At 54.9% G+C, this 19,170-nt stretch overlaps 9 protein-coding genes across 9 annotated transcripts; 4 read left to right on the top strand and 5 right to left on the bottom strand.

Moving 5' to 3' along the window:
- Positions 1-13: 13 nt before the first annotated feature.
- Positions 14-4,614, bottom strand: BBC1 (assembly of actin patch protein). The gene is made up of 3 exons (XM_062875585.1): positions 2,312-4,614; positions 2,186-2,263; positions 14-2,126 (listed from the first exon to the last, which is right to left on the bottom strand). Exons 1-3 carry the CDS (start codon positions 4,023-4,025, stop codon positions 289-291), a joined length of 3,630 nt encoding a protein of 1,209 aa, XP_062736163.1. The 5' UTR covers positions 4,026-4,614; the 3' UTR covers positions 14-288.
- A 324-nt stretch (positions 4,615-4,938) lies between these two features.
- QC761_123220 (uncharacterized protein) lies at positions 4,939-5,835 on the top strand (the record flags this gene model as incomplete). Its single annotated transcript, XM_062875584.1, has 1 exon — positions 4,939-5,835. The coding sequence occupies one exon, from the start codon at positions 4,939-4,941 to the stop codon at positions 5,833-5,835; it is 897 nt and encodes a 298-aa protein (XP_062736162.1).
- A 499-nt stretch (positions 5,836-6,334) lies between these two features.
- Positions 6,335-6,976, bottom strand: RPS17B (40S ribosomal protein S17.e.B; the record flags this gene model as incomplete). Its single annotated transcript, XM_062875583.1, has 3 exons — positions 6,335-6,506; positions 6,566-6,815; positions 6,879-6,976. The coding sequence occupies 3 exons, from the start codon at positions 6,974-6,976 to the stop codon at positions 6,408-6,410; spliced, it is 447 nt and encodes a 148-aa protein (XP_062736161.1). The 3' UTR covers positions 6,335-6,407.
- Positions 6,977-7,418: 442 nt separating this feature from the next.
- QC761_123200 (uncharacterized protein) lies at positions 7,419-8,957 on the bottom strand (the record flags this gene model as incomplete). The annotated part of the gene is made up of 1 exon (XM_062875582.1): positions 7,419-8,957. The coding sequence occupies one exon, from the start codon at positions 8,955-8,957 to the stop codon at positions 7,419-7,421; it is 1,539 nt and encodes a 512-aa protein (XP_062736160.1).
- A 147-nt stretch (positions 8,958-9,104) lies between these two features.
- Positions 9,105-10,573, bottom strand: QC761_123190 (uncharacterized protein; the record flags this gene model as incomplete). Its single annotated transcript, XM_062875581.1, has 3 exons — positions 10,392-10,573; positions 10,074-10,324; positions 9,105-10,023 (listed from the first exon to the last, which is right to left on the bottom strand). The coding sequence occupies exons 1-3, from the start codon at positions 10,476-10,478 to the stop codon at positions 9,105-9,107; spliced, it is 1,257 nt and encodes a 418-aa protein (XP_062736159.1). The 5' UTR covers positions 10,479-10,573.
- Positions 10,574-12,175: 1,602 nt separating this feature from the next.
- On the top strand, positions 12,176-12,916 carry QC761_123180 (uncharacterized protein; the record flags this gene model as incomplete). Its single annotated transcript, XM_062875580.1, has 1 exon — positions 12,176-12,916. The coding sequence occupies one exon, from the start codon at positions 12,176-12,178 to the stop codon at positions 12,914-12,916; it is 741 nt and encodes a 246-aa protein (XP_062736158.1).
- Positions 12,917-13,047: 131 nt separating this feature from the next.
- QC761_123170 (uncharacterized protein) lies at positions 13,048-14,366 on the bottom strand (the record flags this gene model as incomplete). Its single annotated transcript, XM_062875579.1, has 3 exons — positions 13,048-13,548; positions 13,609-13,935; positions 14,003-14,366. 3 exons carry the CDS (start codon positions 14,364-14,366, stop codon positions 13,226-13,228), a joined length of 1,014 nt encoding a protein of 337 aa, XP_062736157.1. The 3' UTR covers positions 13,048-13,225.
- A 489-nt stretch (positions 14,367-14,855) lies between these two features.
- Positions 14,856-15,196, top strand: QC761_0026680 (uncharacterized protein; the record flags this gene model as incomplete). Its single annotated transcript, XM_062872180.1, has 2 exons — positions 14,856-14,885; positions 14,990-15,196. The coding sequence occupies exons 1-2, from the start codon at positions 14,862-14,864 to the stop codon at positions 15,194-15,196; spliced, it is 231 nt and encodes a 76-aa protein (XP_062736156.1). The 5' UTR covers positions 14,856-14,861.
- Positions 15,197-15,475: 279 nt separating this feature from the next.
- Positions 15,476-19,036, top strand: HOS3 (histone deacetylase; the record flags this gene model as incomplete). The annotated part of the gene is made up of 1 exon (XM_062875578.1): positions 15,476-19,036. The coding sequence occupies one exon, from the start codon at positions 15,476-15,478 to the stop codon at positions 19,034-19,036; it is 3,561 nt and encodes a 1,186-aa protein (XP_062736155.1).
- Between the last annotated feature and the right edge of the window lie 134 nt (positions 19,037-19,170).

Here is a 19,170-nt window from a genome sequence, read left to right as displayed (position 1 = left end):
GGTGTAAAAAATGCAGCGTAATTAAAAACCAAACACAATAATAATTTTTAACTTGATAAACAAAGTGTAACAAAAAATCTTCAATACGATACTGTTCCCTTCCGTTCTCTTTGCCAATGGTCTTCCGTCTCTCTCTCTCTCTCTCGCACACACACACTTCCACCCAGCACTACTCTTTACAACGACAACAACTCTTCAAAACGAATCTACAACCCTTACCAACACACCCACCATCCTCACTCCTTCCCACCCAGCAAGCTGGACAACTTCCAAGCCCAACAGCGTCTCCTAATTCCCGCCGGTTGCTCCTCCACCATTATCGCCACCCTCCCATCCAATCCAGCTCCTAGGCATCACCCTCCAAATCTTGACCTCACCGCTCCTCAGGTCGTCAAGCTTGAAACTTTCCAGCTTGACCTTCTTGCTCTCACGGCCCTGCTCCCAAGCCCTGACCTTCTTCTTGGTGCCATCCCATTCGCCCACGACAGCGACGTGGTCAGGTTTGCCTACCTCGACGCTGTACTTGGCGTGCATGGCGCCGTGCTTGCCTTGGAACTTGGCGTTGCGGATGCTGATGATGTCGCCGGGGCGGATCTCGTCGTTCTGGCTTGTGCTAGCGTTGGCAAGGTTGCTGTACACCAGGGCGCCATAGGCACGCGTGCCGACAGGGTGAAGAGCGTCCTTGTGGGGACGCAGCAGCTCGTGAATGAGTCCTTGTGGAGTCCCATCGCCTACAACGGTGTCCTTCAGCTTGTGGACGGCCTCGCCGATGGCACGACCAAACCGCTCGTAGCTTTCCTCAAGCTGGTCCTGACGCAAGGCTCGTGGTGGGGCCTCGTGACGTTGGTCGAGCTGGACATCGGACGGGTCCTGGGGGTTGAAACGAACGGTGATAACGGTCTGGGAGTAGTCCTGGAACAACACATAGATATCCCGAGTCACAATTGTCTTGCCGCCCTGGTGGGGATCAGAGGAGGTTGATTCTTCAGACTCGAAGAAGATATCCTTGCGGCCGTGGAGCTGCGAAGGCAGGCCGTTGGGCTGCAGCCACCATCCTGACTGGTTGGCTAGATCAATGTCATTAGCAACAAACCCAGACTCCATGGAAGGCCGAGTAACATCGACCGAACGTCTTCCACCGCTACCACGGGGGACATCCAGCGACTTTCTCGGCGGAGGAGCTCGGTTTGGCGGTGAGGAAATAGGAGGGGGGATAGGCGACCTCAGGTTCTGAGGAGGAGGTGGCGGGGAAAACTGGAGGGTCTCATGCGCCGATGTCTCCTCGTTCTGCCTGACATGCGGAGAGGGCATCGGGAATGACGGAACAGCTGGAGGTGCCTGAGAAGACGAACTATAGTTGTATGGATCGTACTCATCATCATCGTAGTGAGCAGGCGGCGCCTCTTTCGGCGGGGGAGGGGGAGGGGGGGCTGTGCGGGGCGCATCTACAGACTTGCGCGAGGGCGCTGGCGCACTTGGTGGAGGGGGAGGCTGACTGGGAATTGGAGGAGGCCCTACTCTCGGGGCCGCTGTGGAAGGAAGCGGGGGCGCCTCACTCGTTGGCGATCTCGGTCCGATATCCTCGAAACTCGACTCCCGCTGATGGGCCTTGAGCGCATCTTTGTGGGGAACCGACGAGGCGATGTCGGTGTCGTAATCGCCCTCATATTCGGTGATCTCTTCTTCGTCACCACTATCCTCGTCCCTTGGTGGTGCGCCGGGAATTGGGGGCGGCCGGGTATCAGCCGTTGAATCCCTACGCAGCGGGGGCGCCGCTGTGGGAGGCGGAGGAGGAGGTCTGCTCTGTGTGGGGAGTGGAGGGGCGGCGCCAGGGATTGGAGGCGGTGCCCTGCTGTCGCGCCTGGGGATAGCAGGTGCCGATGGTGAAGTTGGAGGGCTCTCATCATGAGACCGACGGGGGACAGCCCGGGGTGATGTAGGTGGCAGTGGTGGAGAACCGCCAGCCCCAGGTGGTGGAGGAGGAGGAGCTCTAGTCGCATGGGCTACATCAGGTTTTGGTGTATCGGATTCATCGTTGGGCCTTTCGGAGAGCTCGTCGTCAGACACCGACCCTTCGCTGGGGGACTTAATCGCCGACGCAGTTGGCGGTGGTGGTGGCGGACGTGCTTTGCGAGGTTAATAATGACACTCCACAGTGCAAAACGATGGGCATCACTATACTCACAGTCCAGAGAAGGAACAGGGGGGGGAGCTGATCTCCCGCCAGGAATAGGGGGGGGTGCGCTATGTTCATTAGGCGTTTCTACACCTGTGTTAGCTTTGTTGAGATGGTGCTCGATAAACAACATACGGGCTGGCGCAGCTTCCTGATGGGGAGTCTGCAGCTGGGCCTCGTCCTCGTCATCTTCCACCTCTTCGGCAGCAGACTGTTTTCGCTCCGGAGGCGGCGGTGGGCGCGAGAGCCCAGGCAAAGGAATGCCGGGCATAGGAACGGGGGGCGCGCGGGCAGTAGGCGAGACCGGCTCCTCATGCTCCTCAATGTGCTTCTCAGGGGCGGCCTTCTTCTTCTTGGGCATCATAGGTGCCGGGGCACCAAACAGCCCAGGGATGCCCATACCCGGCATGCCCATACCGCCTGACATCTTGGCCATTCTTGCGCGCAGTTCCTCCTTGCGCCGAACCTCTGGGTCGATATCCTCCTCCTCCTCCTCTTCTTCCTCTTCATCTTCCTCATCAGCCTGTTCATCATCGTCTTGTTTCGCGGCAGTAGCAACATGCTTTAGTCTAACGTCATTTTCCTCCTTTTCGGTGAGCTCCTCCAGACCCTCGGTGGTCTCGCCTGCCCCAGACATATCAGCCTCATTACCATCATTCGGTTCGATTCCTCTTGAAGATCTGCGACGCCCAGGGTGCGGGATTCGAGGTGGGTGAGATTCATCCAGAGAGCCGCGGCCTGTGGTGTCTTCGGTGTCGCGACGCTCCAGAGGGGGTGGAACAGGAGCAGTAGCTTCACCTTCAGCGGCAGTGGCATCGTGGCTATCCAAACGTTTCTTCACTGGTTTCTTGGGCTTCTCCTTCTTCGCAGCAGCCTCGGCATGACGAGCCGCAGTCTCCATTTGCTGCTTTTGGAGAAGAGCGAGGCGCTCCTTCAAGCTCATGGGCTTGGGTTCATCATCAGCGGCTTCACCCTCATTCCTTGATGAGGTTGGTGCCGCATTACCAACAAGTCCCGCTTTTCCAGCATTCTCCAGCGTTTCGGCTTCTTGCTCCTTGACCTCCGGATCCTCATCGCGACGATATACTTTAGCAACAGGGGCCTGGGTGACCGGTGGAATATAGGCGTGCCTGCTAGGAGGGGGGGCAACAAACGGCTTCTTGATGAAGCTCGAGCCGCCTCCTGAGCTTAGCCCGCTAGGCTTGAAGGGGGCGGGGGGGGCTGCAGCTGCCTTGTTGAAAAGAGCAAGACGATCCTTGAAAGAATTTCCGGTTGGCTTATCAGAGACAGGTGGAGGTCCAGCACTGGGTTTGGAGACAACGGCAGCAGGCTTGGGCGCAGGGGGCGACTTTGCGGCAGACGGCGCCTCAGTGGGCTGGGGAACAGGAGGTGCGGGCGCGGCCACTGGAACAGGGACGGGTGCGGGAGCCGGAGGGGAGGCGGGAGCTTGGGCAGATTGAATTGGCACCGGAACAGGCGCAGATGCTGGCGGAGGAGAGGAAATTGTCGGCTCGGGCGAGGGAGATCTCAAGGGCTCAGGTTCAGGCTCCGGAGCAACTTCGTGCTTCGGAGATTCCGGGGCTGGAATCGGAGCTTCGGCGGCGGGTTTATGTTCCCTTTTGGACTGGGGCCGTGTCGCCGGACGAGGAGGTGCTGCAGGCTCATACTTTTCGACGAAATTCCTGGGGAAAATACCCTCTTGCTTGTTGCCGGCCTCGTCGACGTACTCCCCCGCATACCAATCGGCATCTTCCTCGTCGGTCACGGTTATGATCTGGCCGACGCTGAAAATGAGGTCATCTTCGTGGCCTGAGTTGTATTCGTACAAGGCCTTGACCTTGAACGACATGATGACGCGGCTCGAGGCCTCGGAGTAAGTGGACGGCAAGGTAGCTACTGTTGATGTCTGCAGTGTTGTGTTGCGTGCTTTGGGCTTGTCGTCAGAGGCAGGCAAGCTATTAAACGTCGCTCGCTGGCTCGGCAGATGCGGGGCGGGGTTGGCTTTCGGTCCGCTTCTGTTCGTGGGCCTGGATTTCGATGACTTTTCAATGTAAACACACGCCAAGTGCAAGTGAGGTTGTAGGACCTGCTGTGTAAACGTAATGCTGAAGGCGGAGTGCGAGAGAAGAACCGCTCGATCTCCAACAGCTGGTGGTCATGGAAGGGCGGTCCTTGCTTGGTCACCCCTTGCAAGCCGGACGTCGGACGCCTCAGCTTGTTCTGCAGTGTGGCTAAAAGTGTTGGCTTAAGGCGCACATCTGATCCTCAACGTCAGCGCATAAGAGGCTACCACACCTTGCGTTTGTTGCTATGGTCTACGTGTTTCGAATCTGTCTTTTTGGTTTGGACACCTCACCAGGCAGCAATTCAACCGGAGTTGGGAGTGTTGCAGTCAGGAGGTGGCTTGGGCAGTTATCTCATGTCCTGTTGTCGCTGTGTGTTGCTTGGAGATGACCCCTCAGTGAAATGACGAGGTGGATCAACGCCTCACCTCGGAAGCTCCAAACTGCTTGGCAGCTGGCAAGTGTCCCCTCTGTCTGGCAGGCATCGCCCCTCCATCGCATTTGTAACTTTCTGATATCTCTAGCTTGGCATCTTGTGTTTCACATGCCCATCAACAACAACATTTGCGCCAACAGCAAACACAAGGTACCTACCGTCTGTCGATCGGCTAAACTACTACACTTTATCAACGTCACCTCTCCTAACGATAACCTCTTTTATCTCCAGCAACATCGCCAAACCCCCAAGCCATCACCTCCATGGCGTCCACCCCCAACCCTCCTAAATCCATCCTCAAAAAACCACCACCCACCCCCGACGCCCCCTCGGCCCTCGAACTCACAGGCCTAACCCGCGCCCAAGCAGCCCAACTCCTCACCCTCTCCAAAACAGAGCTCAAACCCCCCATCCCCATCGAAACCTTCGAGCTCCTCTCCGCCGCCTTCCCCTCCTCCCAACCCCCTTCCCAATCCGACATCTCCCTCCTCCTCTCCCACCTCCCCAACTTTTCCCCCTCAGAGTACCTCGATCTCATAGACGAACGGAACTGCCTCAACACATGCGGCTACGCCCTCTGCTCCAAACCCCGCCGCAACTTTCCCGGCAAGGTCAAAATCCGGCGGTCGGGCGTGGCGAAAACAGAGGACCTGAACAAGTGGTGCAGCGATGAGTGCGCGCTAAAGGGTATGTACATCCATGTTCAGCTCGAGCATCCTTCGTACGAGTGGTCAGGAGAAAAGGGGGAGATGAAGGTCAAGATTCGGCTGAGGGAGGACAAGGAACCGGGTGTAAAGGAGGTGGAAAAGGCCGTGGAGGGGCTCTCGCTCGATGAGGCCGGTGACGAGAGGGATAAGAAGGGAGATGAAGCCCACGAGAAAAAGAAGCAAGCGGGCAAACTAGCCGTCGAGAGGAATGGGATGGGCGTCGATAAAGTCGAGGTCACGATTGGGGAGAAGGAGATCACCCAGCCGCCCACAGCTCCCACCTTCACCAGCGCCCAAGGAGGCGAGAGCGATGCCCATCTCATGGTGGAAGGATACAAGATTGGCAGCAAGGGCAAGAAACAAAACAACACTGGCGGTGAAGGCGAAGATGATGATGACGATGATTTTATTCCTTCTATTCGTATTGAGAGCCTCAACTATGGGAGGCCTTGATTCTATCTTTGGTAAAAGGGACAGGCAAACAGACAGCATTGGTGTTGCATAACAAATGGCGTTTTGATAGTTTATGATACCCGGTTTACGATTGTCGGACCTTGGAAATAAAACCTACCTTGAGTTTACAACATCTGGAAGATTCACATGACAGATCAAAGTCACAGCATTTATCACCTGGGCCGACATGGGCTCCCCAACGAGGCGGGGCCCAGCCATCTCACACAACAAATCCCATCCGCATCACCATAAAGGAGAAGCGTAGTCTGGCAGTCGAGCGTCGTCCTCAGCATTACCTGCAGGACTCAGCGACACCTGAATGGGTGGGGCAACAGATTGCTTTATTCTTCAAAGCTATCGCAGGCCGTGTTTGTTTTTCCCTTTCCGACCGACCACGACCCAGCGCCGTCAGTATTGGCCCAACGCCGCAGCATGGTGATTCCCATCTGAAGAGATCTTCATACTCCTTTCCCAACTTTTGTTGACCGTCATAAAAGGGTATCGTGATCGAAGTCGTCAAGCGTCGTTTTCTGTTGGTGGTCCTAAAATGTCCCCTCTTTCGAAGAAACAATTTAGTCGCGGCGGGGGCGGTCACCACCGAAGCGGCGGGGGCCACGCTCAACCGTGGGGTTCTGGGTAACGGGGATGACGTTGACGGGGATGGCGTCGAACTGTGAATTGTTGTCAGTTTTTCCACTCTCGTGGCCTTCAGACACTGGGCAACACATACGCCGAGGTGCTTAAGGAGGTCCTTGGTCTCGGTATCGACATCGAGCTGGCCGCTCTCGGAGTTCTGGGTGAAGTCGAGAGCGGAGACCTCGGGAACGTACTGATCCTTGCGCTCACGCTCCTCCTCCTGAAGCTTGAAGGAGATACCGCGGACGGGGCCACGCTGAATGCGCTTCATCAAGTGGGTGGTGTAGCCGGCAATCTTGTTGCGGAGGCGCTTGGAGGCAATGATGGCGATCTCATCGCACACACTTTTTCCTCAGAGTCAGTCGGGTCTCCCCTCTGCCCAAAATCCAGGTTGGAGAAAAACATACCGCTTGTTGGTCTCGAAGTCGAGAGTCAACTTGGGGTAGTACCGCTCAATGATGACCTTGGCGGACTTCTTGACAGTCTTGGTACGAACGCGACCCATTTTGACGGTTTGGTGTGGTAGTTGGTTGTTGGTGAAGGGAAAAAAAGACCTACCGAGGGCGACGCTTGGAGTTTCGAACACAGAAGAGAAGAAGCAAGAGGATTCTCGCAGTCGAGCTCGCCAAACCTGTGGTGGTTTTTCAGAGTGGGTCTGCAATTGTGGGGGTTGCGTGCGCTTAGGGCATGCCAATCTTTTGGGGCGTGGCTGGTGAGCTGGTTAAGCTTACTACTTTGTGGCTGCCACTTGAGGTGGGGCAACTGCGGCTGAGGCATTCCCGGATTCACTCTATGACGGTCGCTCCAAAAACTTGAGCCAACAATAGTAAACAATGCCTTTAGACATCAGTACAAGGGAAATGGCTCACATGGTATATATTTCTACAGAGAACATGTTGTACATTATGGAGTTATCAGCAAGATAGTCCAGTCACCCCCAATCGACTCTAGTTCTCCGAATTCAAACCATAGTCCTGTGCACCCTGCGAGAGCTTAGTTGAGTAGGACTTGCGAATGGTTGACTGGCTGACCACCTCAACCTCCTTCCGCTGTTGTCCAAAAATGCCCTCACCATCACCAATCAGCTCACGGGCAACCAGCTCAGCCTCGGCATCCACTGAGTCCTTGAGCACGATCCGCAGCTTGCCATCCGAGTTGACAGAAGCCGTTTCAGGCTGAACGTAAACCTTGGCGCCGTTCTTGAGATCAGGGTCGAAATGTCGAAGAGGCGACTTCCCGGACTTCTGATTTTGAGCGTTGTCGCCCTCGTTGGTCTCGGTGACGAAACCAGCAACACCCAATTTGGCGCTGCTGTAGCTCTGCTGGCTGCGCGGCCTGAGCACTCTGGCCTCAACCGGCTTATGTTCCTTTTGCGGGCCGTACAGCGGGTGGTTGTCCATGTATGCACCGGTGCGGATGTACGAGAGACCGGCGGAAGGGTGGGTCTTTGGAGGACCGTGTTCGGCATACGGGTTGTTGGTGTCGTGGGTTGAATATGTGTGTTGTGGGGGATGCAACATTTGCTCAGTCGTCAGTTCCGTCGGTTGCTTCAGAGGTGCGAGATCCAAGAACTCCCCAACCAGCTGATACAGCACTGCGTTCTGGTTCCGAACATTCCGCAAGTACTCGGTAACGTCATCCTCAAGAATAGAATCGACGGTGACCTTGTCATACTCGGTCTCTGCGTTGTCCAAGGCTTTCAACCGGGCCGTCTCGTTGAGATCGCGGGCGATCTTGGCCTTCAGAAACATACGGAAGGCGGCGCGACGGGGCCGAACCCTCTCAGCCAAGTACTTCTTGAAGTCGCCGGGCGACATGCCGGCAAGCCATGGGCCAGAAAACCTCCATCGTTGGTCGACAAGCTTTGCACGGTCCTTCGCGGCGATGGCGGTGCGATCGATATCGTCCTCGAAAACGGACCTGGTCGCGGCATCGGTTCTGTGTCTCGAGTTTGCAAAAGAGGAGGGCGTAGAGATCGGGAGACCAAGTTCTTGGAACTTGAGAAGGGTGAGGCCGTGGTCGGCGCCTGAGGCGTAGTCGGTAATTTGCTCGATCGTATCGATGCCCTTGATGCGGAGCATGGGAGTCGAGGACTTGGTAGTTGATCGAAGAGGGAGAGGACGCTTCAAGCCCCAGTCCCCCTCCTTGCGGGCGTGACTAAGGGTTGTGATGACCTGGTGTGTTGGGTAGGCCGAGGTAGCTGTATCGGAGTGCGACTTGAAGGTTGCTTGAGCGGCTTCTGCCGCCGGTGGTGGGAGGGGTGCCGGCATAGAGAACATCCGCGACGCCCGGAGAAGCGCGCCTCCCGGGGACACGCTCCTGGAAACCATGGTCAATGTGGCTGGATTGGCCCGAAAGCGCTCTCCTGGCTGTCGTCGAGGTCGGGGTCGGGGCCGCGAGAGATCGGGGCTTCGTTCCTTCAATCGCCGAGTTGAGCTGCAAAAATTCCCGAGCTCTAAAAGTTGAATGGATGCCCCATTGGCCATCAGTTCATGCCAAGGCCTAGTTCTTCAACCCTAACCCTTTGTCATGCAAAGTTGCCCCTGATTACCCTAGTTACTAGTATGTAAAGTGATTTAGAGATATATCTTGGGTAGCTTGTACATCTATTCATTTTTGTCTATACCTTTACATCACCTCTCTAGCAACTCGATGCCAACACCACGCAATGCGTTGACTGCCCACGATGGATAGCTCTGTCCGTCAGGGTACAGTCCAGCAAAAAACTTCTTGACGAATGCCGGGAATTGGTCAGCAATGATGGCCTCTCTGGCCTGCCTCATCAGATCCAGCTGATACCACACGTTGTGTAGTGTCAGCAGGTGCGCCGCAACTGTCTCTTTGGCGGCATTGTGGTGAATGAATGCCCTTGTGATGCCCAGCGACCCTTCTTGGCCGGCAGGCCTGCAACACTGACACCCACAACCCTCCTCGATGGGCCCGAAATCAGCGGCATACATCTCTCTTTTCATGTTGAGTACACCATGCTTGGTGATGGCATTCCCAAACCGCGCAGTGCGTGTGGGCCACACGCAGTCGAACATATCTGCTCCCAGCGCCACGCTGACCACAAGATCCTCTGGGTACCCAATTCCCATGACGTATCTCGGCTTGAGTTCTGGTAGTTGCTCCGTGCAAGTGGCCACCACCTTGCAGAAGTCATCCTTTGCTTCACCTCCGCTCAGTCCGCCAATGGCGATACCGGGTGTGTCACGAGCGACCATCTCGCGGCAGCATTCCCGGCGCATCTCCAGGTCCAGTCCACCCTGAATGATGCAGAACAGGTTCTGCCTTTCTGGGTATTTGTGGGCAGCGATACATCTGTCGAGCCAACGTACACTGCGCTCCATCGCCTCTCTCATGCGCGCCTTGTCTGGGTGTGTAGTGACGAGGACATCGTCCAGCTGCATCATAATGTCGGATCCGATCGAGTTTTGGAGGCTCATCGAGTGCTCGGGGGTTAAGAGCATAGGGCTGCCGTCGTGTGGTGAGAGGAAGCGCACACCTTCCTCGGTGACGTTGGCCAGCTTGAGTAGCGAGACCATCTGAAACCTTTGACATCTCAGCTATTTTGCTTCCCATGACTAGAGTTGGCCACGTACCCGCCACTATCAGTAAGAAGATTGTGGTTCCATCCCTGAAACTTGTGCGCGCCTCCTACAGCATCGAGGACTTCCTGACCAGGCTTCAGGCCGAGATGGTAGGTGTTGTTGAGGCAGAGACGGCATCCAGTTGCCTCGAGTTGTTCGGGGGTAAGGCCTTTGAGTGAAGCCTGCGTGGCTACAGGCATGAAAATTGGGAGGTTGACCTGACCGTGGGGCAGCGTCAAGATGGATGCGCGGGCACGGGTTGTCTGTTAGATATCTGCATTAGTTGTCAGGCATGTCCAGCAGCATGGAGAGGAGAGGGATTGCACATACAGAGCACTTTCCCACCAGCTCAAAAGTGAGGGCGGCAGAGGATGCCGATCTGGTCGTAGAAGCCATTCTTCTTGCAGTTGCCCACATTCCTGTCCGTTACCGCAACCAAAAGCCAAGTGAGCCGTTGTCGACTGTTGCTCGTGAAAATGCCCCTCGTTCTTTGAACCCGCTGCCAAGCCTGGAAATTCTCCAAAAGTCGAGTGGAGCAAACGGTTAAGGTGGATCCATAAGGCTACCCCTCGATTTGATCTCCAACCCATGCCCCACCATGACTGTCTCTTGGACCTTTCCAAGCTGTTGTGATTGTGACGTATCGCCGTATGTACATATGTCCAGATTATCAGTAACCTTGGCCCATATGGATGCATCTCCTGTCTTGAATTCAAGAGCCATCAGTACGGCCACGTCCAAGAAAAGATACCAGCACCTTTCCGCAACCCACAAGATCGGCATAAATCCCTCCTATTTCGCAACCAGGGAACAGTGGCTTTTGTTTTCTCATATCGGTACGCAATTTGGAGCCTTATGGCATGATTGAGTAATATGCCACAACTATCATTCATCGTCTATTCACCACCTCGTCTCCTTCTCTGGAGGGCGGTCCGCTACGGCAACAGGCACAAATGTCAAATGAACACCACGGACGCAACCTAGCAGTACCCGAAGATAACATGACCTACCACGCCCGAAGCTTGAACTGGATGTTTAACTCTGGCGAAGTTGAAGATATGGCAACCTTCCTGGAACTCCAGGAGATTGTTTGGATCCCTCAGGTTTCTCCATTGATGCCCCACTTCTGCCCAGCTAACCCCAACCCGAGCCCAAGTCCCAAATGACCAACGTCAAAGATCCTTCTGGCCCAAAATCAGGCGATTTCTCTCTCCTGCCGGGACGCATTGCCGGCGACGGGCACCAACAATATCTGGCTATTCCTCTTTGTTGTACTCCCTCCTACTTCGGCTATAATGTTGCATCCCGAGTCCATATTTTCCTTCGCCATGTAGAAAAAAATTCGGTTCAACTCGGGGAGATCGTCGAACAAGCGCTCCCGCACCCATGACCCCTTGGCCCTTCCCTGTTCTTCACCACTAGCAAAATCCGAGCCGCGCTGCCCAGAGATACCGACTCTGCTGCGCCAGCCTCGGCGCATAATGACATCAAATTGGAGCTGGAAAGCTTGGGAATGGTTGTTTCTCAGGTTGTCCGACCTGGCCAACTCTTTCCCTTGTTTGCATTGTGATCAGAACTATAAAACTCTAGGCTATTCCTTGCGCTTGCGTCGTGTGTGTGTGCTCAGGCTTCATCCAAGTGTCAAAAAGTGCTGTCAAATGACCACGGACTTTTAGACAACGAAAAAGGATACTCCACTGGAAGCACAGTTTTGACCTCGGGACCAGCCTGACCGGCTCTGACCTGACAACACAATACAACACGGGCACAAAAGAGCCGTTCATCTATTTGGTCATTGCTTAGCTGTGTCTTGGCCTCGTCAATTTTTTGTTTCGTGGTTCGTTTCTATGTGAGATTCTTATAAGCGGATACCCCGACACGATTTCTCTCATTCGCATCGCTCTCATGTTTTTTGAGATACCTTCACGACATCTCGACAAGTCCAATTGTGTACTATTTAATCCGTTCTTTTTCTCAAGCCAGGTTGCCATCCCTCCGGCCGCTTTGGATTGATTCATACACGCCTGTTTTCGAGCCCAACCTGGAAGCTTCACACACCTGCGCCATATCCTGTGCTGATACACACCACCATCTTCTGAACCACAGCATCAAGGATGGCCTCCGATGAATTTCACCTCTTCCCCTTCCTCCCAGCCGAACTCCGCCTCCATATCTGGCGTCTCGTCCTTTCCCCTCGCGTCGTCGTCCTCACCCAGTCCTCCACCTCCCCAACTCCCCCACCCACCCTTCTCTCCGTCTGCCACGAATCCCGCCAGGAATCCCTCCGCTCCTTGGTCCTCCTCCCCCAGATAAACACCTACTTCCACCCCGGCACCGACATCCTGTACTACCCCCGTCCTGTCTCTCCGCTAGGCTACTCCACCCCCTCCCCGCCAGCCGACATCTGTCTGGAGCTCATCACCAAAGTCGCTGTCGACTATGTCAGCTCAGAAATCAGGAGAGAGTGGGAGGTGTACAACAAATATTCCTTCTTAAAGTCGTTCCCCAATTTGGAGGAGGGGTATCTTGTGATTGATGCGCAAGAGAGCAGCAGCAGCAGCAGCGGTGATGGTGATAGGGGGAATAGGGCAATTGAGTTGATTGATCCGAGGGGGGATAAGGAGGAGATTATGAAGATTATGGAGAGGGTGAGGGAGAGTTTTTGTTATGAGCTGCCTGCTCCTTCGCCGGTCGAGGAGGATGGTGAAGGGGAAAAGGTTGAACGGGAGGAGGCAGAGGAAGAAGAAAAGGAGAAGTGGGTCGATGGGAGGATTGAGTATAATGGGCTGGAGCTTGTACCGAAGGCGATGGTTTGGGGGGATTGTGCTGGAGGTGTGGTTGGGGTTTGCGGGTGATGCTTTCCCTTCTTTTGCTTTTTTTTTTTTGGTTGCTTCAAGTTCTAGCATTTGTTTGGCTTCTGGTTTTTTTTCCTCGTTTTTTTCGGCATATAACAGCGCTGGTTTAGAAGGTTATTCTGGGAGGGGGATAAGGAGGATAGATAGGGACAAATATTGTATTTAGTGTTGTAAATACTGGGTCATGTGTACATAATAGGGGTACGGATTATTGGATGTTATGAAAACCCTTCTAAAATACCTTGCCATGTCCACTCGGTTCTCATACGAGGTTGATCTGCTCTTCGGTGTCATGTGTTCAGCATGCTCTCAACAGAGCATATATGCCGACAAAGCCAGCATGATCCAGCTCAGCAGGCCATATCTTGCATCTCGCAAGGACATGGCGCCGGAAGGTCCAGAGGGTGAAGGTGGAGGCGTTGGGGTTGTGTTGGATTCTTCGTCATTGGGTGGAGGTTCAGTCGGTGAGGCAGTCGGGATGAGATCAACAATATTGCCATTGCCCCCCAGGCTTCGGCTTCCGGCAGAGGTGAGGATGATGTCGCCATTATCATTGCCGCCGCCGCTGCTTCCCCTGATGGTCGCTCCACCAGGTGGATAGTCATCACAGAATGTAGTGAACGCTGCAAAGACTGTTTTGACGTTAGACTCAACCTCATAAAACTATATCACGACTGGTTGCTTCTGCTTACTGCTGTAATCAGTCGACCTGCCTGTTGTCGCCCAGGCAGCACAGGTGCTCGCGTAGTCCTCCGCGACGGTCGTATATGAGCCGAAAGGGTCGTAGCACATGCACTCTGCCAGCTCTCTGTCCGAGATAGCGGTGAAGTTGGGGATCTTGCTTGAGCAGGATCGTACAATATTGGCGAAGGAGGCGCAGGCTCTGGGGGTGGATGAAGGTCCAGCAGTCACTACGTCTCGGGTGGTGCTGGCATCGACCGTGGTCGTCCTTGGGGTCGTTGGACGGTTGGAGCAGATGGGACTAACAGAAAGGCAACCATCCCAGATGACCGACATTGCTGGTGATTGGGGCAATTAGTGGCCGTGGCCCTCCAGTGACATATCAGTAAGCCTCAGCCAACATACCTGAAAAGGCCGAAGTGGCCCCCTCCACTGAGTTGTAGATATATGATGCACATGACGAGTATGCCGGGTAGAGGGCCGTGCCTGAGAAGCAGCATAAGCAGTCAAACATCTCCCCGAGTGGAGCTGTTGTAGCGAGAGCCCCAGCGCTGGCACATGATGTGACCACAAGATTGGCAACAGAGCAAGCCGTGACGCCTGCCTGTAGTGCCATTGCTTGGACAGTCATATTTGGTGGTGGAAAATTGTTGACATGTATGGCCTGGACATCGATGGTGTGGACTACTTCGACATATTGCTCGAGTATCGCAGTGACGACTCCTGGCTGCACCAGGACAATGAGTGGGAGATATTTTCGAACCATCATTCCGTCGTCTTGGTAAACCAGCGAGAAGTGCCCAAGAACGGTCACGGGCACAATGGAGAGAAGGACATAGCTTCAGTTAAGTAGCTATAGAAATCTCAAGGGCGAGGCTGGGGTCTCGCATACTGTGGCCCATTTGAAATAAATATCGTCGAGCAAGTCCCGAGCTCTTCATCCTCTGCCACATGGCGCCTCTGTTTTGTTTGGGCTCGGTAAGGTTTCCATGACCGACTCTTTGTTCTGTTAGAGTGCGGCTGAAATGCATTGGAAGGCCACCGTATGCTCCTGGCGACAAAAACGCCTGGCCTGAAGGCTGTGGAAGCATATGATTGGGGGTGACGGGAAGGGGTGACGACAATGAAGTGTAGCTACCCCGCGTCTGCATTCAATATTCTTGGCATCTCATCAGCCAATACTCCTTAGTGCATGCTTGTAGAACGTGCAGGGAAATGCGGACAGAAATATAACCTTATGGAGATCCTTAACCGTCCACCTCGAATGAGAGAAATACTCATGCTCAAAGTACTTGTGCCCCTCGCCAATCTGTGCCAGTGATGCGCTGTTCTTGCTAACAGTGCTTCAGTACCCACCTGTTGATGCCGGCACTTGCTCATGCATGCTTCCAGAAGCTTGGTCAAAGCAGCGATGACCTAGTAATCCAAAAGGTCGGGTGCTCCATCAGCAGGGAGCCCTTGTCCACAGATGTGAATATGGATGGAGAGATATCGATAGGAGACAACAGATTCGAGGCGGTGTCGGATAACTTTCTGAAAACCTCCACCGAAGGACTTTGGAGGTTACAGGAGATGCAATTCACTACCAAGAATGCCTAAAGCTCCCTGTCACGTGTACAGGCATTGCTATGACGTCCTGACGCGTGACGCGGTCTGGATTGTTGCGCCAAGTCCAGGAGCTTGTGGGGGGCACAGGGAGGCCAAATTGGAGCCAATTTACAGCTGTCCACCACAAGCATAGACCAATGACTTCATGCCAGCTGCTGTTCGAGACATCAGACAGAATAAATCACTTTTTGGCTTTTTCCTGGCCTTCAAAACGAGAAAGACGGCTTTGTGCCCCATGCAGCAGCTGCATCAACACCGACCTCATTCATAATGGCGTCGCCGGCGTCGTTGTCTGAGTTGTCCTCTCGTCCAAAGAGGACCTTCCAACCTCAAGTTGACCCCCAGCAAGACAGGCCCGCAAGCAACAAAGATGGCTCAAAGAGTCCCAGAGAGGGCGACTTGACCCAGTCGCTCCAACACCTGACCATATCAACCACCTCATCGCCGGCAAGGCAGCCCCGCGCCCCTCGGCCTAGCCCCCTCAAGCCCACCTCCTCGTATGATTATCCTTCTGAGAGCTCCCCGCGTCGACCAAGCAGTGCCATGCGCAGTCCGCTGTCCAACTCTTCCTCCGTCAGATCACCATCCAGGGCTGGCACTCCCGCCCTACTAAGAAAAGCCTCAACGAACTCGCTCCGCTCGGTCAACGGTGTAACGCCACTCCGCCGAGCAAGCTCCGCCAGCATCCTCTCTCCAACCCCATCGAGGTCCGCCAGATCACCACTGAGAAGCATGTCGCCCGAATTTCCAGAGAAGCCCATCCTGACCCCGCAAGCCGTCGCGAATGCTCACTTCAAAGCTGAGCTAGATGCTCTCCATGGGCCGGACTGGAACCGCCCGGCCGAGACGGTTGTCATTCTTCAGGATGCCTGCTACGGTCACAGATTCTCGCGACCAAAAACCTCGAAAGCGCAGCTCAGCACCATTGTCGAACGACCAGAGAGGGTTAAGGCCTGTGTCCTGGGTGTATCTGCCGCATATGTCCGGCTGGGCGAACGACATCAGGATGGGGACTTTCCAATTGCCCCAGAGGCCAACCCGGCGCAGCTGCCCACAATACCTTTTCGAATACAAAAAAGCGACAGGCGACTTCCGCTAACCTCCCAGACGGTGACCAATGTCCACGGTACGAAATGGATGGAAGAGCTCAAGATCATGTGTGAGACGGCCGAATCGAAGCTGGCCATCAACGGAAAAGAGCTCCAGCGACCAGATATCGACCGCGGGGCCAACACGGGCGCTCCTCAAAAACTTCATGAGGGGGATCTATATCTCTGCGCAGAAACCTTGGAGGCTCTTGAGGGAGCATTGGGGGGTGTATGTGATGCGGTCGATGCCGTGTTTCGTCCCCAGGGGCCACAGCGGGCCTTTGTTGCCATCCGACCGCCTGGTCACCATTGCTCTGGCTCCTATCCGTCAGGGTTCTGCTGGATAAACAATGTTCATGTCGGTATCATGCACGCCATCCTCAGCCACGGTCTAACCCACGCGGCGATCATCGATTTCGACCTTCATCACGGCGATGGCTCCCAGTCCATTGCCTGGCTACATAATGCGAGGTCCGCTGGGCTGGGTAAGAATGCAGCCTGGTGGAAGAAAACATCGATTGGGTACTTTAGTTTGCACGACATCAACTCTTACCCGTGCGAGATGGGCGATGAAGACAAGGTTAGGAACGCCAGCATATGTATCGACAACGCGCACGGCCAGAGTATCTGGAATGTTCATCTGCAGCCATGGAAGACGGAGGCTGACTTTTGGGCATTGTACGAGTCCAAATACTCGATTTTGCTAGACAAGACTCGGGAGTACTTGAGGGTCCAGACCGAGAAACTACGTGCTCAGGGGGTGAATTCAAGAGCCGCCATCTTTTTGTCTGCCGGTTTTGACGCCAGCGAGTGGGAAAGCCCCGGCATGCAGCGGCACAACGTCAATGTCCCGACTGAATTCTATGCCCGACTAACCAGAGACGTCGTGAAGATTGCTGCCGAAGAGGGCACAAGTGTGGAGGGGCGGGTTATCAGCGTTCTGGAAGGCGGTTACAGCGATCGGGCTTTGTGCTCGGGGGTACTGAGCCACATATGTGGTCTCGCTGGCGATGGTCCTCGCGCCAAGCAGGAGGTAGCTCCCTCTGGACTTGGTTACGAGATGGGCCAGAAGCTGGGCACAGTAGAGGCTGTGAAAGGAAACCCACCAAAAGAGGACCGAGCCCGTCGGTACGACCCATCGTGGTGGTCTGTTCCAGAGCTTGAAGCACTCGAAGCCGCCATCAGTGCCCCCTCGGTTGAGATCAGGAAGCCTCGAAATGTCATTCCGCCAACCTACTCTTCGCCAACACAAGCATCAGCAGCTAGAGCAGCTGTGCCTCCAAAGAATACTCGCCGCAGTGTGTCAGGTTTCGGCGTACCAAACAGCCACGGCCATAGTTACAGGGCGCCTACACCTCCTCCACCTGACGTTGCGTGGACCACAGCAGCTCTCGAACTAAGCAGATTGCTGATCCCATCAGAACGACAGACGGACAGCTGCACTCATGAGGAGCTTGGCGCAGAGGCAACTCGAGCCCGGCGCGAACGTCAGTTTGCCTTGGCTCAAGGTGCAGAAGATGCAGATCCACAGACTATCCCGGTTGACGTTCCTCCTCCGGTGATTGTAGAACGAGCACCCACCAGAATGTCGTTAAGAGAGCGTAAAACTAGGCCGACGTACTTAGAAGACGAGGACGATGATCGCAAATCACGACGAAAAACAGTCGCCGGTCCAGCAGTGCTTGCTACGGAGAAGAAAAGACCACCCCCCAGTCGGCGACTTAGTACTGCGTCAACAACGGTGTCGACAGCGGTGTCGGAGACTGTGGACTCGGCACCGCCACTTCCTACAGCACCGATACGTGCCGGCTCGAGGTTGGAACATGTCAGATCTGATTCTGTCGCAAGTGTTCGGACCAATGCTTCCGGAATCAATGTGAGAAAAACTCGGGCCCCAGCCAAGAAGGAGCCTGTTCCCAGAGCCCCAAGAGTTTCCAAGAAACATGTTGGTGCCCCCGCTGTGGCAGCACCCGAACTTCCAAAGTCCGGTGGCGAGGGTGGTGACGAAGTCGATAAGCTGGCGAAAGACATGAAGAAGATTAAGATCACTGTTGTGTCCAAGGCGGTGCGTGATGCTCGGGAACGGGAACGAAATGCGCAAGCCAAACTTGCCGCAACAGATACCATCTCTGTGACGGTGCCTACCGAGCCGAACGAAAATAAACCTCTCCTCTCAGTTCAACCACCGGAAAACCAGACGGTTCCCGCCACCCCATCCGACACTGAGTCCACCTTTGTCTCGAGCCCCCTTGCGTCAGCCGCAGAGAACTACCCTCTGCCTGCCTTATCATCACCAGGCCATTATCAACCTTCAGAATCGCCAGCATCTCCGCTTTACCCGGCTTCTGAAACCTTTTCCAACTCCGCTATGAGTTCTTTCACTCCCACCTTCTCGAGTCCCGTTCGTGGAGTTTCGCCCCACAGGACTACCTCAACTCCAACCCCGATGGATATGTTCGTCCATTATCATCCTGATGGCCCTGCCCCTGAGTCGAATGTTCAACGGCAACAGCAACCACTGCAGTGGCTGCCTCCCAACGTGGCCACTCCCGTGTCGGCCATGGCCCCGATGAAGAGAGGAGATTTGCCCGTCTTTAGTAGCACCGGGGCAATTCCCTTTTCGCCAGGGCCACCCCAGACGCCCGTATCGTCACCGCCTCCACCCGTCGCTGGGAGGGTGGGAACGCCTGCTGTGAAAAACTCGCCGGTTAGGAATCTGATCACAAAGATGGAGAACAGATAGTTGTCGGGAGATGTTGGTCTTTCTTCAATACCACACATCAGGTCTGGAAGAAACATTGCAAGAGAGTTTGTTTTATACAGGAAAAGCGTGCGTGGAGGTTGAGGGGTTCCTTGACCACGGCATGGGAGTTAGTT

This window comes from Podospora bellae-mahoneyi (genome assembly GCF_035222275.1).
Source record: "Podospora bellae-mahoneyi strain CBS 112042 chromosome 1 map unlocalized CBS112042p_1.2, whole genome shotgun sequence".
NCBI classification, from domain to species: domain Eukaryota; kingdom Fungi; phylum Ascomycota; class Sordariomycetes; order Sordariales; family Podosporaceae; genus Podospora; species Podospora bellae-mahoneyi.
This window is presented reverse-complemented; position numbering and strand designations above follow the sequence as displayed.

Excerpts from the sequence above, each read along its gene's own strand:
- BBC1 (XM_062875585.1), bottom strand. The coding sequence starts at position 4,025 with ATGTCGTTCAAGGTCAAGGCCTTGTACGAATACAACTCAGGCCACGAA. Across the intron at positions 2,264-2,311 it reads TCAGGAAGCTGCGCCAGCCC|AAACGCCTAATGAACATAGC; the intron begins GTATGTTGTTTA and ends ACACAGGTGTAG. Across the intron at positions 2,127-2,185 it reads CCCTGTTCCTTCTCTGGACT|CACGTCCGCCACCACCACCG; the intron begins GTGAGTATAGTG and ends AACCTCGCAAAG.